General features: G+C 39.0%; 1 protein-coding gene across 1 annotated transcript in view; it reads right to left on the reverse strand.

Moving 5' to 3' along the window:
- The window catches only part of DOCK10 (dedicator of cytokinesis 10), a 385,255-nt gene extending 378,710 nt beyond the window's left edge, over positions 1–6,545 (reverse strand). Inside the window, exon 1 of the mRNA XM_044669448.1 lies at positions 6,420–6,545. Within this exon, the coding sequence (XP_044525383.1) occupies positions 6,420–6,545 (126 nt within the window). The remainder of the gene's footprint in view (positions 1–6,419) is intronic.
- Positions 6,546–14,175: the final 7,630 nt, after the last annotated feature.

The raw sequence follows: 14,175 nt of genomic DNA on the forward strand, positions 1-14,175 counted from the left end.
TGTGTGTGTGTGTGTGTGTGTGTGTGTATACAGATATAAAGCTTAATGTAAAAAAAAAAAAATATATATATATAGTATAGATACATATCTGTTTTATATAGAGGATGACTTCCAAGTTTTTATCATATAGTTTTTTTTAACTTCTTTTTTTTTAAACCCTTGAACTTCGGTGTATTGTCTCATAGGTGGAAGAGTGGTAAGGGTGGGCAATGGGGGTCAAGTGACTTGCCCAGGGTCACACAGCTGGAAGTGGCTGAGGCCGGGTTTGAACCCAGGACCTCCTGTCTCTAGGCCTGACTCTCACTCCACTGAGCTACCTAGCTGCCCTATCATATAGTTTTAAGGCAGTGATGGGCAAACTTTTTAAAGAGGGGGTCAAAGAAAAGGAAATGCTCTTTTGTCAGTCTGTTTCTAAGTCAACTCTTTTGAAGTTTCATTGTATTGTATCCTACTCATTGTATTTGTTAGATTAGGAATTTCAGGAGGGTCGCATCTGATCCATGAGCATGTTTGCCCATCACTGGTTTTAAGGTATTAAAACTTATTACATGCTTTCCTATATTACAATACATTATGTGATGTATGATATATAATATTTGGCAAAAATATATGTATTAAATAATTATGCAATATAATAACATGTCATATGACTGTGGTGGCAAACCTATGGCATGTGTGCCAAAGGGGGCACTCCAAGCACTCTCTGTGGGCATGTACACTGTTGCCCCAGCCCAGAGTTTGCCAGGGTTTGTTCCTAGAAAGCCGAGGGACTTGGAGTTGCTCTCCTTCCCTTTGCCTGAGAAGATTTCTCACATTACCCTCCCCTCTAAAAGATTCACCATCACTGTCATATGTTATATAAACATACATATCATCATATGAACATATGCAATATATAATGTAGGACAGATCACTACTTAGGATATTTATGTGATATATATGATATATATAGCATTTGATGCTATTGAATATATCAGATATATTATACATATGAAATTCATCACAATATATGATATGAAACCTTTAATAGCTTAGAATTACACTAAGACCTTTAGGATACTGTATATATAACAAGTACTATATATTATACATTATATATTATATTACATATATTATATGCCAATACAACACACAAACATACATATACATGTACACACATATTACTATTCATATATGTATACATATACATATGCACATACTTCTACATCTCCTTCCCTCTCTCTCTCTATCTCTCTCTCTCTTCATATATATATCCATCTAGGACCTGGACAAAATTGAAAAGTTTATCTTTGATAGCATCCTACTGCTCTTTTTTCCCCTCTTCCATGCTTGGACTCTCAATACTTCCCCCATTCCCACACTTTGGACTGCCCCAAATTCTCCTCATCATTTGGCAAAGAGCAAACAATTCTAGAGAACTTAAATGATTTGCTTGTCATAAAAAGAGTAAGCAAAAGAGCTGGGATTTGAACCTTGGACTTCATCTTCTGAATACTTGCAAGTTACTTCTACTTTCTCCTTGTAGCATAAAGAGCAATAGTTACAGCTTGAAAAGACCAAGATTTACATTCAAATCCTGACTCTGCTACCTGAGTTACCTGGGCAAGTAAGTCACTTAAGCTTTCTAGGCCTCAGTTTCACCATTTGTCAAATTAAAAGGCTGGACTAGATAATTGCTTAGGTCCTTTCTAGTCTAACTCTATGACTCTATTATCCTTTCCTGAAATAGTAACAACAACAAAACAGGATCTGACTAAACTGATTCATACTAAAGTGGAATGACTCACAGACTTAATCTATCCAAAGGTATTTGTATTTTTAAAAAGGACCTTTTTAACCCAAATAAATTCCTAATTTCTGGACTTTCAGGCATTGAAATAGAGTGAAATGAGAAATTTCAGCCAGTGGGAGGTTCTTTCTGCCAAGACCTTAAATCATGCCACATAGGGCAATTACCTACTCTGCCTCTGTATAAAGCCACGCAGTACATAAATTCAAACAGAATAATATAAGCCCTGGGGATATCATTTAAAAAAACATTTCTAATTATTTCAGAACTTTTGTACTATATAGGCACATTGTAAAAATGTGAATAACAGAAAAAAGAGTGGGCTTGGGTTTCTTTGTGAAAACCTTACATATGGTAGAACACTCCACATTCTGGAAAAATTTGAAAGGTACTAGTGGTACACATCTGATTTTTGAAAATGAGCTTTCTCTTCTGTCAAGGAAATAATTATCTTTTGAGAACTGCTTAGCTTAGCTCTGTCAATCCTATAGGATATTACAAAAGAAATAATAGCCAGCTAACATTCATATAGCTAAGGTTTAGAAAGCCATTTCCATAGGTTATCTCATTTGATCTTCACACCAACCTCATAAGGCAGACAATACTGCTATCCCCATTTTACAGGTAAGGAAACTGAGGCTAATAGATGTTAAGTTACTTTAACAATCACAAAAATATTGAGTATTTAAGGCAAGATTCAAACAGATTTTCCTGACTCCAAATCCATCCTTCTAGCTACTGTCTAAAGTAATACATATGGATTACCAGGAATGCTATCCTTTTGCAGAACTGTAAAGTAAATGAAGATTATCTTCATTGGTATGCCTTTTCTTCTTCTTTTGTTTCCTGGGCACCTAACCCCATTATCCCCACTACTTTGTTGCCTTAAGAAGGGGGTCCTCCCTAACTCAATGGGCTCCACTACCCACAGATTCCATCAATGCCCAATTAAATTTATCTTTCCTATATTTCTGCCTTAGGGTGTGATAATTTGACAAATTAACCTGAGCAAAAGAAAGGGATATAAGGGCTAAGATACAAGTGTATTTTAATGGTGGTCTCCAGGGTATGCCTTCACCTTGCAGCCATACTAATTAGTGATTCTAATAATGGGAATTTCAGAGGACTGGCAGCCCAGCAGGGCAATGGAAGAGATTGGAGGCAGGGAAGACCTAATATCTTCTCAACTGGTGATGCTTCTATTCCAGCCCTGTTAATGATTGCTTCTTTCACCAAATTCTGTCCCCTGCTCCCACAATCACTAAATCATGGAAAATTCTAAATAGAAAGTTTCATGAAGACAGTGACCATTCTCATCTAAACTTTGAACCACCTCCAAAGCCTATCCTCATGCCCCACAAACTAATGGTACATAACCAATGTTTGCTCCTGAACTGAATTGCAAATGGAAAAATAAGAAACGGTAACATGTTTATGGAATATCCAAGTTGGATTCATACTGTCCCAGTCTCCCAGGCAGAACCTCAAAACTTGGAGCTCACTTAGATTTCCCTTGGAAGAATCTGTCATTTAGCGTCTGGTACCATTGAAATTGTAAGCATAAGTCTTGGAGGCTATAAACTCCAGGCAAAAGTAAAGGAATAGAGGAGAGCATAGACCCTTAAGCAGCATCTCATATTTCATCAGAAAGAATGAGATATTATTTAGGGGAGTGCAAGTCATCCATTTTACTTGGATTAATCATATATAGAGGACAAGATGATATAGGACTGAAAAGGTAAGCTAGAGCCAGAACCCAGAGGATTTAAAAGGCTCAGACAGCTAAGGAATTTGGATTTCATTCAGTAGGAACAGAGCTGGAGAAGGACTTGATCAGACTGATAGCTGCAGAAAGCAAAACCCCCAGAAATTATTGCCCAAAATTAAAGAATAGTAATTAGAGGAGTCAAGACTCACAACCAGCTCTAGGCCAGTGTTCTTTCCACTTCATTGAAAAGCAGAGCTGGTCTTTCTTTACTATAATGTTTTCTGCCAAAGCTACACCTACCTGGAAGAATGAAAACATGTGAAATATATTGGCAAAGTCTAGGGCAGGTTGGGCAGCAGTGTTGGCCAGGGTGCTGAAGTAAGAAGGCATTTGGTGCCTGACAGTTCAGAGTTTTCTCTTTTCCCCTTATCCCTCCTTGAATATGACTTTAAGATAGATAACCCTCTCCCAAAGGTTAGAAATGAGTCACAGATTTAGAGTTGAAAGAACCCTTGAAAGCACCCAGTTTAAGTCCTCATTTTGGGGGTAAGAAGGCTGAAGCCTTGAAAAGTAAAGTGATTTCACTAAAGTTATACAGTACAGGAAATGATAGAGATTGCATTTGAAACCAGATTCTATGACTCCCATTCCAACTCTTTTTCCTCCATCCTCTGTTCCCCCATTGATCTCATCATTTTGAAAGGATACTAAAGGATCTAAAACTCATATTTTTGGGGGAGGAGTGGGGGATGAAGTACTCAGTGTGTGCTGTTGAGTAAAAAGGACAAGAACATATGGGGGGGGTCTTGTAAGTTCTTTGATGACATAAAATTAAATATGTGTTATATTATATATAAATATTTATACATAAACAATGTTATTTAAATGCAATGCATATATAACAAACATTAAATTATAATGTATAAATATTATGTATAAAATATATTATAAAGATTTTTTACATACACACACATATATGTATATATAATTACTGTGTTGGCCTATGCATAATCCTCAAACTAAAAAACAAAACAACTAAAATGTCAATATCAGTGGGATCCCAAGCAGCAATTTCACTGTTGCTATTAACCAGTCAGCTTCTAATTCCTTTTCTTGACCTTGGTTTTCTTTTCTTTTTTTCCCCTTCAAATTCTTATCTTCTTTCTTAGAATTTTTACTTTGTATTAAATTGAAGGCAGAACAGCAGGAAGAGCTAGACAGTTGTGGTTAAGTGACTTGCCTAGGGTCACACATCTAAAAAATATCTAAAGCCACATTTGAACCCAAGACTATAGACTGGAGATCTGGTGATCCATCCATTGTGCTACTTAGCTGCCTCTGCCCTTAATTTTCCTAACCATCACATGAAAGGATGATTTCCAGCTGCAAAAATTCTATGATTTTGTTTAAGAAGAAGAAAAAAAAAGAAATCAGAGAGAAATTAATAATAAATCAGACAAATGTTATAAAACTAAATGCCATTGGCTAATAAGTCACAAACACTGACAATCCACACAGGAAAGGCCCTTTTGGGGGGGGGTCTTTCTCACCCCAATTTTGTTTAGCATTCTCTTCTTGTATTCAAGGGATAGTTCTATTTCTCTTTCTTTTCTTACAGTACATGTTTCTTTCCCAAAAGTATGCATCCTAATATCAGGCCCATGTGCTGTTCATTGACACAAGGGATGTGTGGCAAACAGAATTGCAGCCATTGGCAATTCAAGCAGAGAATCCCCTTGCAGCCAGTTTCTGTTCTAATCCAAGTGCCCACCACCCACCTTGGAGATGTGGTGCCAGCTTAGTTTTCCTTCCTCTGCCAGATGATTGGCTTCCGTTCTCTTCAACTTTGTGACCTCAAGCTTTAGAGAAAAGTTCTGGCTCTGGGAAACTGGCCCAGGGAGATCTTGGCCCCATTCACTCTGGTGAATGGCAAAGAGTAACACTTTATTTGACACTTTAAAAGAAGCCATTTAATTCCTACTGATATTTCCTGTCATATTTAAAAAGAAAAACAAAATGAGCAACCAAAAGAGTCTGGCTGAAGGAGAAGCTGGCCAAGAGTGCTGATTCTGAATTGGACTGGTCTGGCATGTCCTTCTTGGTAAGCTTTAAGCCTGTTTTCCTGACCACTTCCCTGCCTTTCCCACAAAGATTTTGCTGCCACTTCTAAGAGGCCCCTCCTGGAAGTAGGTGCAAGTACATAAGAATATAATGACCAATTTCAAATATCTTTTCAGATATCTGGCCTGAGCCCCTGGCTACTCTCCCAAGAGATTTCCTTCGGAAATCACCCAGCACTGAGAGGGCATTTCAATAAGGAAATAACCGGAAAAGTGTGGGGGATGGGAGTAGAGTTCTTATAGCAACTCTAGTAGAAACTACAGGAGACTCACTGACCCCCTGCCTGTCTCCCCTTTCTCGGAGTGTCATATGGTAGTTCCTTACATGCATACTAATGTAGACATAATGTGAATAAGTTAATTTAGAGACATCTTGGGCTCTGTCTCCAAACCAGCACAGCTGCCCAGGCACCTGGCCAGCGGTGTGGATGGAGGCTAGAGAAGGACCCCTAAAGCGAGGTAAAGCAGCCCGGCTCTAGGATACACTGAGAGCCCCCAGTTACTCTCTTTTGAACCTGATGCCCCTAGACAGCCCCACTCCCTCTGGCGCAAACCGCTGGGTCTGGCGGCCTTGGGTTGCTCTTCTAAAGAAATGGTTATGCTGGGAAGCCCCTCCACCCTGGGTCCAAGGAGCGTGTCAGCTCCCCAGGTCCCATCCCTCGGGGGAGGGGGCGTGCAGGAAGTGGCAGTGGAGGACGCGCGCGCACCCCGCACTCCCACATCCCTCCCCCACACTCCCTGGCAAGGCACCACGCACCCGCGCGCACTCCCCCGCGCCTTGCGCCCAGTGCCCCTCACTCACCCGCTGCTGGTGCTGCTGGCTGCTGACAGTCAGGGCTGCGGCCGACGCGGCGCTGTGCCGGAGCTCGGCCGCCCCGCCAGGTCTCAGTAGGCTGCGCGTGAACCTGCGGGTCCGCTCTCCGGCCATGTAGCCCCTCGGAGCGCCCGTGCCTTGGGCACCGCAGGAGCGCGTAGCTGGAGAAGAGGCGGCCGCGCCTCCCGCCCGGAGGAGCCTCTCAACCTACCCGCCTTTCAGGAAGCGGAACTCGGAGCGTTTCCCCCCCTTCTCCCTCGCTCAACTATCAAGAGGCAGTTTTTTTCCCCTTTCCCTCTAGCTCCCCAACCCCACCCCACCCCCTCTGTGGCTGCAGCCGCCGCCGCCGCCGCCCCCGCTTCTGCAGCTTCTCCACCACTTTCCAAACTCCCCGTTGTTCTTCCTGTCATCCCCGTCCCACTCTCTGAGCTTCTCTAGTCCTCTCAGCCGCGGCACCTCTAGCGCAGCGCTAGCCGCGCGCTCGAGGCTGTCTCGGGGTGCCACCGGTGCGCACCCTCGAGCTGTCTGTTCCAAGGGGGTGGAGAACATGCGTGGGGAGAAAGCCAAGCGGGGTATAACACCTACCTCCATCTCCAGGAACTGTCCTCCGAGTAGGCACAAGGACATCTGCCCTTGCCTTCATTTCTTACCCTGTCCTTGACTCTCCAGGGTAGAAAAACGACCTCAAGCATCTGGCTGGTCTGACCTATTCCTTTTGGGTTTTATACCCATTTCAATCTTGGTTCGTTCCAAGTAGGGGTCTACTTGGTAGACCTACAGTAGTTTGTAGAGCTACAGTAAATTGTAGGTAGAGCTACAGTAAATTGGCCTCTGTAGGCAGTGGGGATGTTGCAGTGTTTTCAGTGTTGTCAGACTAAGTGTATCCTTTAAAATTTTTTTGTTGTGTATCTGTCCCTCTTTCCAGTGGTTCTTCACATACTTTCTGGAGCTCTTTGGGTAAAATGGCCATATTGAGCCAGATTTGTCTCTCAAACCCAGTACTTAAGAGAAGGTTAGTGCTAAGATACGGTTCTCAAAAACGCCAGTTGGTAGCTCTTGTTAGACCTGGAATCAAAAGACTTGTAATTAGGGGGCAAGTGTCTCCATTTCCCCAAGTGTCCTAATGATACTTGAATCTACCTAACTCATAGTTATGAGAAAAGTACTAATTGTGAGCCTTTGGATTTCTGTTTGCACTTCTCTGCATCTAGACATTTCCTTTTGATATTTCATTGATTTCCTACATTTGATATTTCTAAAGTAAACTCATAATCTCTCTCCCTCCTCCCACTAACAACTTTCCAAGCTTTCTATTTTTGTTCATGGCACCAACATCCATTTCCCATTTTACAACTTTAGTCATCTCCCTCTTCCTCAGCCCCATAATTATTCCTTATCAAGATTTTATGATTTAACTTTCAAAATCTCTGTTATCTGTTTTTTTTTTCCTACATACATGACTATAGGTCTAGTTCAGACCTTTATTATCTCTCCCTGGTATTGTTATCATCACTATCTAATAGCCCTTCCTCCCAATTTCTCTCTTAAAGAATTAATCCTCTGGAAATCTTCCAAAATAATCTTTCTAAAAAGTGTTACTATACCTTATTTGTTTTAGTAAGTCAAGGTTAGCTCTAAGACTAGGTGACTGTGAACTCTTTGTGTTCACAGGGTTAAGGGACTATTGCCAGGCATGTCGCAGGCAGAAAATAAATGCTTGATGACTGACCACTTGGTATGATTTACATATAGATTTTGTCTTGCCCAAATCAAATGGAAATAGATTTTCCTTTCTAGACCTCTTGTCATGTCACAATAGGTCCTACCAAGCCTCATCTTTGGATCACTCCAACTATTCATCACCTTCTTGACTACATACATGCTGCTGAAGGAAGGTGATGAAAATAACACAACTGTTCTTACTGGATCCACTATAACCTCATCTGGGTCCTCACTGCTGTTAGGCTATCCTACCATAGTCCCTTATTAATTCACTATCCCATTCTCCTTGGTGGCTCTTTCAAACTTTTTCATACCTCTTCAAACCTCACATGGCTCATTCCAAGCTCAAATCGCCACCTTCTTTTCAGACATCTCAAACTAGATGCTCAGTAGATACCTTCAATTCAATATATTTAAAACAGAATGCATTGTTTCCCCCCCTAAGCCCTCCTCTACTCCTATCTTTTCTATTATGATAGAGGACAATACCATCCACCTAGTCCTTCAGGCTTGCAATCTAGAAGTCATCCTGGATTCTTCACCATCTCTCACCTCCCCATATCCAATCTGCTCTCAAGGCTTAACAGTTTCATCTTTGTAAAATCTCTTGAATATGCTCCTTTCTCTCCTTCTGATATTGCTTTCACTCTAGTGCAAACTCTCATCACTTCACACCACATATGCTGAAGTAGTCTGCTTTGGTGGTTTTGTCTGCCTCAAGTGTCTCCTCACTCCAATCCATCCTCAAGACCTAAAGTAAAGGTCTGGTCAGACTGTCCTCTTACTCTAATAAACTGATGTGTCTCCCTACTACCTCTAGAACCAAATACAAAATATTGTTTGTTATTTAAAGCCCCTTATAACCTAATTCCCTCCTACCTTTCCAGTCTTCTTATACCTTATTCTGCCACAAGTATATTTTGATCTAGTGACACTGACCTCCTAGTCATTCCAAGAACAAGATAATCTACCTCTTGGTTCTAAACATTTTTTGGAGTATCCTCCATGCCTTGAATGTTTTCCCTTCCTGCTCCAAGTACTGAACTCATTGGCTTCCTTTAAGTCCTAACTAAAATCCCTCCCTTTTACAGGATGCTTTCCTCAATCTCTCTTAATTAAGTGCCTTCTGTCTGTTAATTATTTCCTATTCATTCTATATATAGCTTTCTTTGTAGGTGTTTTTTGAATGTTTTCTCACCAATTGGATTGTAAGCTCCTTAAGGGTGTTATTGTCTTTTGCCTCCTGTTTTTGTATTCTTGGGGTTAGCACTGTGTCTGGAACAGAGTAGATACACAATAAAAGTTTATTGATTGATTGATCCCAATAGACTGATTTTAGAAAACCACAAAGTAACATTTTGTTGTACTGTATTTTTATGTATTCTGTTAAACATTTCCTGATTCCACTTTATTCTGGATCCGGATTAAATCACATTAATTCTCCATTTAGGTGTCTGGGCATACTAAGGGCCTGGGGGCAGTGAGCTCAACACCTCTGATTCTTGGAGGGTAGCAATTATATCACTCTTGTCTTTGGAGGTAAGATGATCAATATTTTCTCTCAGGTTGCCAAATTTAGAAGATGCTGACAACACAAGTCATTTTTAATACAGAAAAACATCTATTAGTTACTGGGCTAGTAAGAACAATTAATTAAAATAGAAGACAGACTGCAATTATCTTCTTTCCCACCTTCACAAGCAAAGCCACCCAAAATTTGGCCTTATGTTATCAATTTCTTGAGATTAGTATTTCTCCACCATGCCCAGCTAAGGACATGCTGAAGTGCCACTTGTCTCAGGGCACAATTTGAGAAATTTGCCTGGGAAGCAAAATTTCCTCATTTTATATTGGAAAGCACCAGTGCTTTGTTGCAAATTAATTTGTTTACTTTCCTCCATGAACAGAAAGTGACTATAAATCCAATCCTAAGGGAAAGGCAAACTGAAAAGCATTTATTGAACAGATAAAAAATACAAGACACTCCAGAGAAAGAATTGATGAACAGAAACATATAAGACAATATAGATATACATATATATATATACATACACATATATATGTATATATATAATTGTTGCTGTTATTGTTGAGTGATGCCTTCTTTGATTTGGGGTGGGGAGGGAGGGGATGAGATACCTGGCTAAAAAAAGAAGATAAAAAAATATAAACCAATGATATGTCACCTACAGGAAACACTTATGTCTAATGATAGACATATATTGAACATAAGAAAAGAACCAAAATGTACTTTGTTTCAATCTGGAGTTATGGTGAACTCATTAAAATGCATACTTTGGACTGATATGATGAAAAATTGACACCAGTGACAATGAGATGACATCTCCCAGTAGTATATTGTCCCAGTCAAAAGTATGTGGGTACTGGTCTCTTATAGTGCCTCCCTCTGGTTCAGTGGATGTAGTGTTAGGTTTAAGTCTAAAACAGAGTCAGAAAGACCAGATTATTCTGCCTCCAATAGTTACTAAACACTTTCAAATCTAAATCTCAATGTAAATCTATGGCACTCTTACCAATTTCCTTATTTTTGTTGATAGCATCCTCTCAGACACCCAGATTAAAAAATTCTGAGTTATCTTCTTCTCATTCCCATATCTATGTGGATGGGGAGTCCCAATTCAACTTTCATATCATTTCTTGTACTCTTCCCCCTTCTTCTCACTCAAATTACTATCGTTTAGGTTACATTCTTGCTAGCTTTTTCCTGAATTGTCCTGATGGTCTTTCAGTTCATCTCCCAGACCTCTTATTCTATTTATATTCCATTATAATCCATTCTTCTCATGACTATCAAGATAGTTTTGTTGTAAAATATATTTTTGTTATGAATGTGACAATCACCAGCAAACGTAAATATTTTGATATACAGAGATTAATAGGAAAATGGATTGGCTAAGAAACTAAGAACTTCTATTATATTTTTGTAATATGGGGAGTTAACTTTTATATATTTCAAAAATATTTTCTGAATGCTCATTTTAAAAAATTTCTATTTCCACCCACTGCCTCACTCCTCCTTTCCATCCCTATTGAAGCTCTCCATTATAACAAAACAAATCAGTGCATTGGCCGTGTCTGAAGTTGTTGCATTTTGTTCTGCACCTCTAGTCCATCACTCCTCTCTTTGCCAAGTGGTGGGTGGCATGCTTACTCATCAGTCCTCTGAAGTCATGGTTGGTCACTGGTTTAATTAGAGTTCTGAAATATCCTGAAGACTACCTTTAAAGCAGCTGGGAAATTTCCAGTGACTCTCTTTTGCTTATAGAATGGAATACAAATTCCTTGGCCTGGCATTTAGAGTACACTACAGCTTGATTTCAATCTGCCTTTCTCCTCTTACTTCATAATACTTCCCTTCATGAACTCTATGTTCCTCCAAAAATGACCCTGACTTTGTATCCCACATCCTTGCATTCATCCTTGGAATGCACTCCCCCTTCATCCATAACTTAAAACTCTTCACTTTCTTCTCAGGCGCTACCTCTTTCTAGAAGCCTTCCTTGTTTCCTCTAGTTGATACTAAGGTCCCCAAAGTCCACAAATTTCTTAGAATGCCTTGTCTAAATGTCTCTTTTGCCTTTTTAAAAACTCTACTTTTACTATTCCTGTGTAATCGTATGTCACCAATGAGAGTCACTTTTTTACTTTGACTCCTTAGTGCCTAGTTAATTATCTTTTACACCCAAGAAATATTTATTTACTTGAATTAAAAGGGGGAAAAGGGAAGGAAGAAAACTGAAGAAAGGAAAATTTTGGGGCACCTAAAATAAATTTCCTCTATTTCAGAAATTTCAACTTTTAGCAGGGTGGCATAATGGGAATGAAATATTGGGCTTGGAGTTGGGAGGCTCAGGTTCAAATCCCACTTCTTCTAACTGTTAGTTGTATGAACATGTGTAAGTCACTTAACTTACCTAATCATTCTTATGTATAAAATGGGAATAAGTATTAATATTTACCTCACTAGATTTACCTCCCATGATTTAATATTTGTAAAGTGTTTAGCTAACCTATACATTTCACTATTATTATTATTGTTAGTAGTAGTAGGGATGGTAGTAGTACTACCAGCAACACTAATAGTTCATGGTCACAATGATTTTCTTACTTCAACTTCTTGGTTATTTGAAATGGAAATCATGGTCACAATTTTATAGACTTTAATATTTTAGTTTGTTAATGTCTATTCAAATTCCTTCCTTAAGTATTTTTTATAAATTTCATTATCATTCCAATAATGCATGACCATCTTTGACTCCTGCTTACTCCATGTCTGATAAATCCCCAAATCCTGACAATTCTACCTCCAGAATATCTTTTATATGGATTATATCCAGAGCCATAATTATGGTGGGTGTAAACAGCCCTATCTCAAAGCATCAGATTAATAGCTTGGTAGCAGTATTTCAGTCCTTCATTTGAAGCTATCAGATGACAGATAAAGTTGAATTCCTTTCCTGCTCCCTTAAATCCTACCCTTTCCCCTGCCTCCAGTCTTTCTACCCTTCCAATTCTTCCTATAAGCTGCTACCACAGTCATATGGCTTCATAGCTCAAGAACCTTCTACTGCCTCCTATTATCTACTAATCTGAAATCCATAGTTCAGAATGTAACACCCCCATCCACAATGTGACTCCAATCCTGTCTTTCCAATATTATTGTGCATTGCTACTCTTCTCCTACATGCTCTATGTTCCAGTCAAACTAAATTAACCATCACCTCCCACACACATTCCATGTTTTCCTACCTCTCTGCCTTTGTTCATACTATTTCCTACACCTGAAATACTTCCCTCTACTACTTTCACTTGTAAATTTATGCTCACCCTTCAAGATCCTTAGATGACACCTTTAAAAAAAAATCTTCCCTGATTCCCCCTAGCTGGTGATCTCTCCCCAAGTATTCTCATGATACTTTTTTGTGCCTCTCATATAAATGTCAAAGATTCTTGATATTGTGAATGTTATTATTCTTTTGAATAATGATGATTGCAATTTCTCTATCCCTTAGCAGAAGGTCCTTCATGAGTCTCTAGAGTTAAAAAATTATCATGGAATAGTTCATCTACTGGTGATAAGCTTCTGCGAATTTAGTTATACCAGTTTTCAAGTAATAGGAATACTATTATTCCATTGTTGGGTCTATCCTTAAAGCATTTCTAGTTTGTAGGTTGCACTGGTAGAGCTTTTTGATAGATAACATCTCCTAAATTTTAAGTCTTAGTATGGAAGTAGTGAGTCTAATAAATCCTTGCATCTTCCCAGTGACTAGTTTGGTGCTATGCACATAGAAAGACATTAATAAATGTCTTTAGGACTTCTGGTGCAAGTTCAAAGGTGGTCCTTTTGGATTATTTTTTTTTCTTGGTAGGGAGCAAGAACTTCTCCCTTTAAGCATTTTATGTCTCAATGTTTTGGCAAGTCACTTAATAATCCTGATTCTGTTTTTTTAGTTATAAAGTCAATCAATAAACATTTATCAAGTACCTGTATGAGACACTATACTAAACTCTGTATCCAGAGGATCTAAGGTAATTTCTCCCAAAGGGCTTACCTTTATGATTTTCTGAAGAGATTTGCAAACCTTCAAGGGCTTTGTATTATAATTGTTAGTTGTTATCATCATCATCTTATCATCTTGACTAGAGGCAGATGGTTAAAAACTAGGGAAAGGAGTTAGAACTTTATTTAGTAGGAAATGAGTAATGATTAAAAAGTTTTGAGTAGCAGAGTTACATGAATATACCTGTACATTAGGAAGACTAATTGCTTAGTAATGTACAAAATAGATTCATTTAGATAAAAAGATATTAGAAAAGGAGAGTGGTTAAGAAACTATCACAATAATCAAGATGAAAAGGCATGTGGGATTGAACTAAGATGATGGTAGTGAATTGAATAGGGAAGACATATGAAAGATATTCTGGAAGTGCAAACAGAATATAGGAATTGGTTAGATATGAAATTAAGGAAAGGGAAAGATAATATGGAAGTCTAAAG

The sequence above is a fragment of the Gracilinanus agilis genome, chromosome 3, assembly GCF_016433145.1.
Source record: "Gracilinanus agilis isolate LMUSP501 chromosome 3, AgileGrace, whole genome shotgun sequence".
In the NCBI taxonomy this organism is placed as follows: Eukaryota; Metazoa; Chordata; class Mammalia; order Didelphimorphia; family Didelphidae; genus Gracilinanus; species Gracilinanus agilis.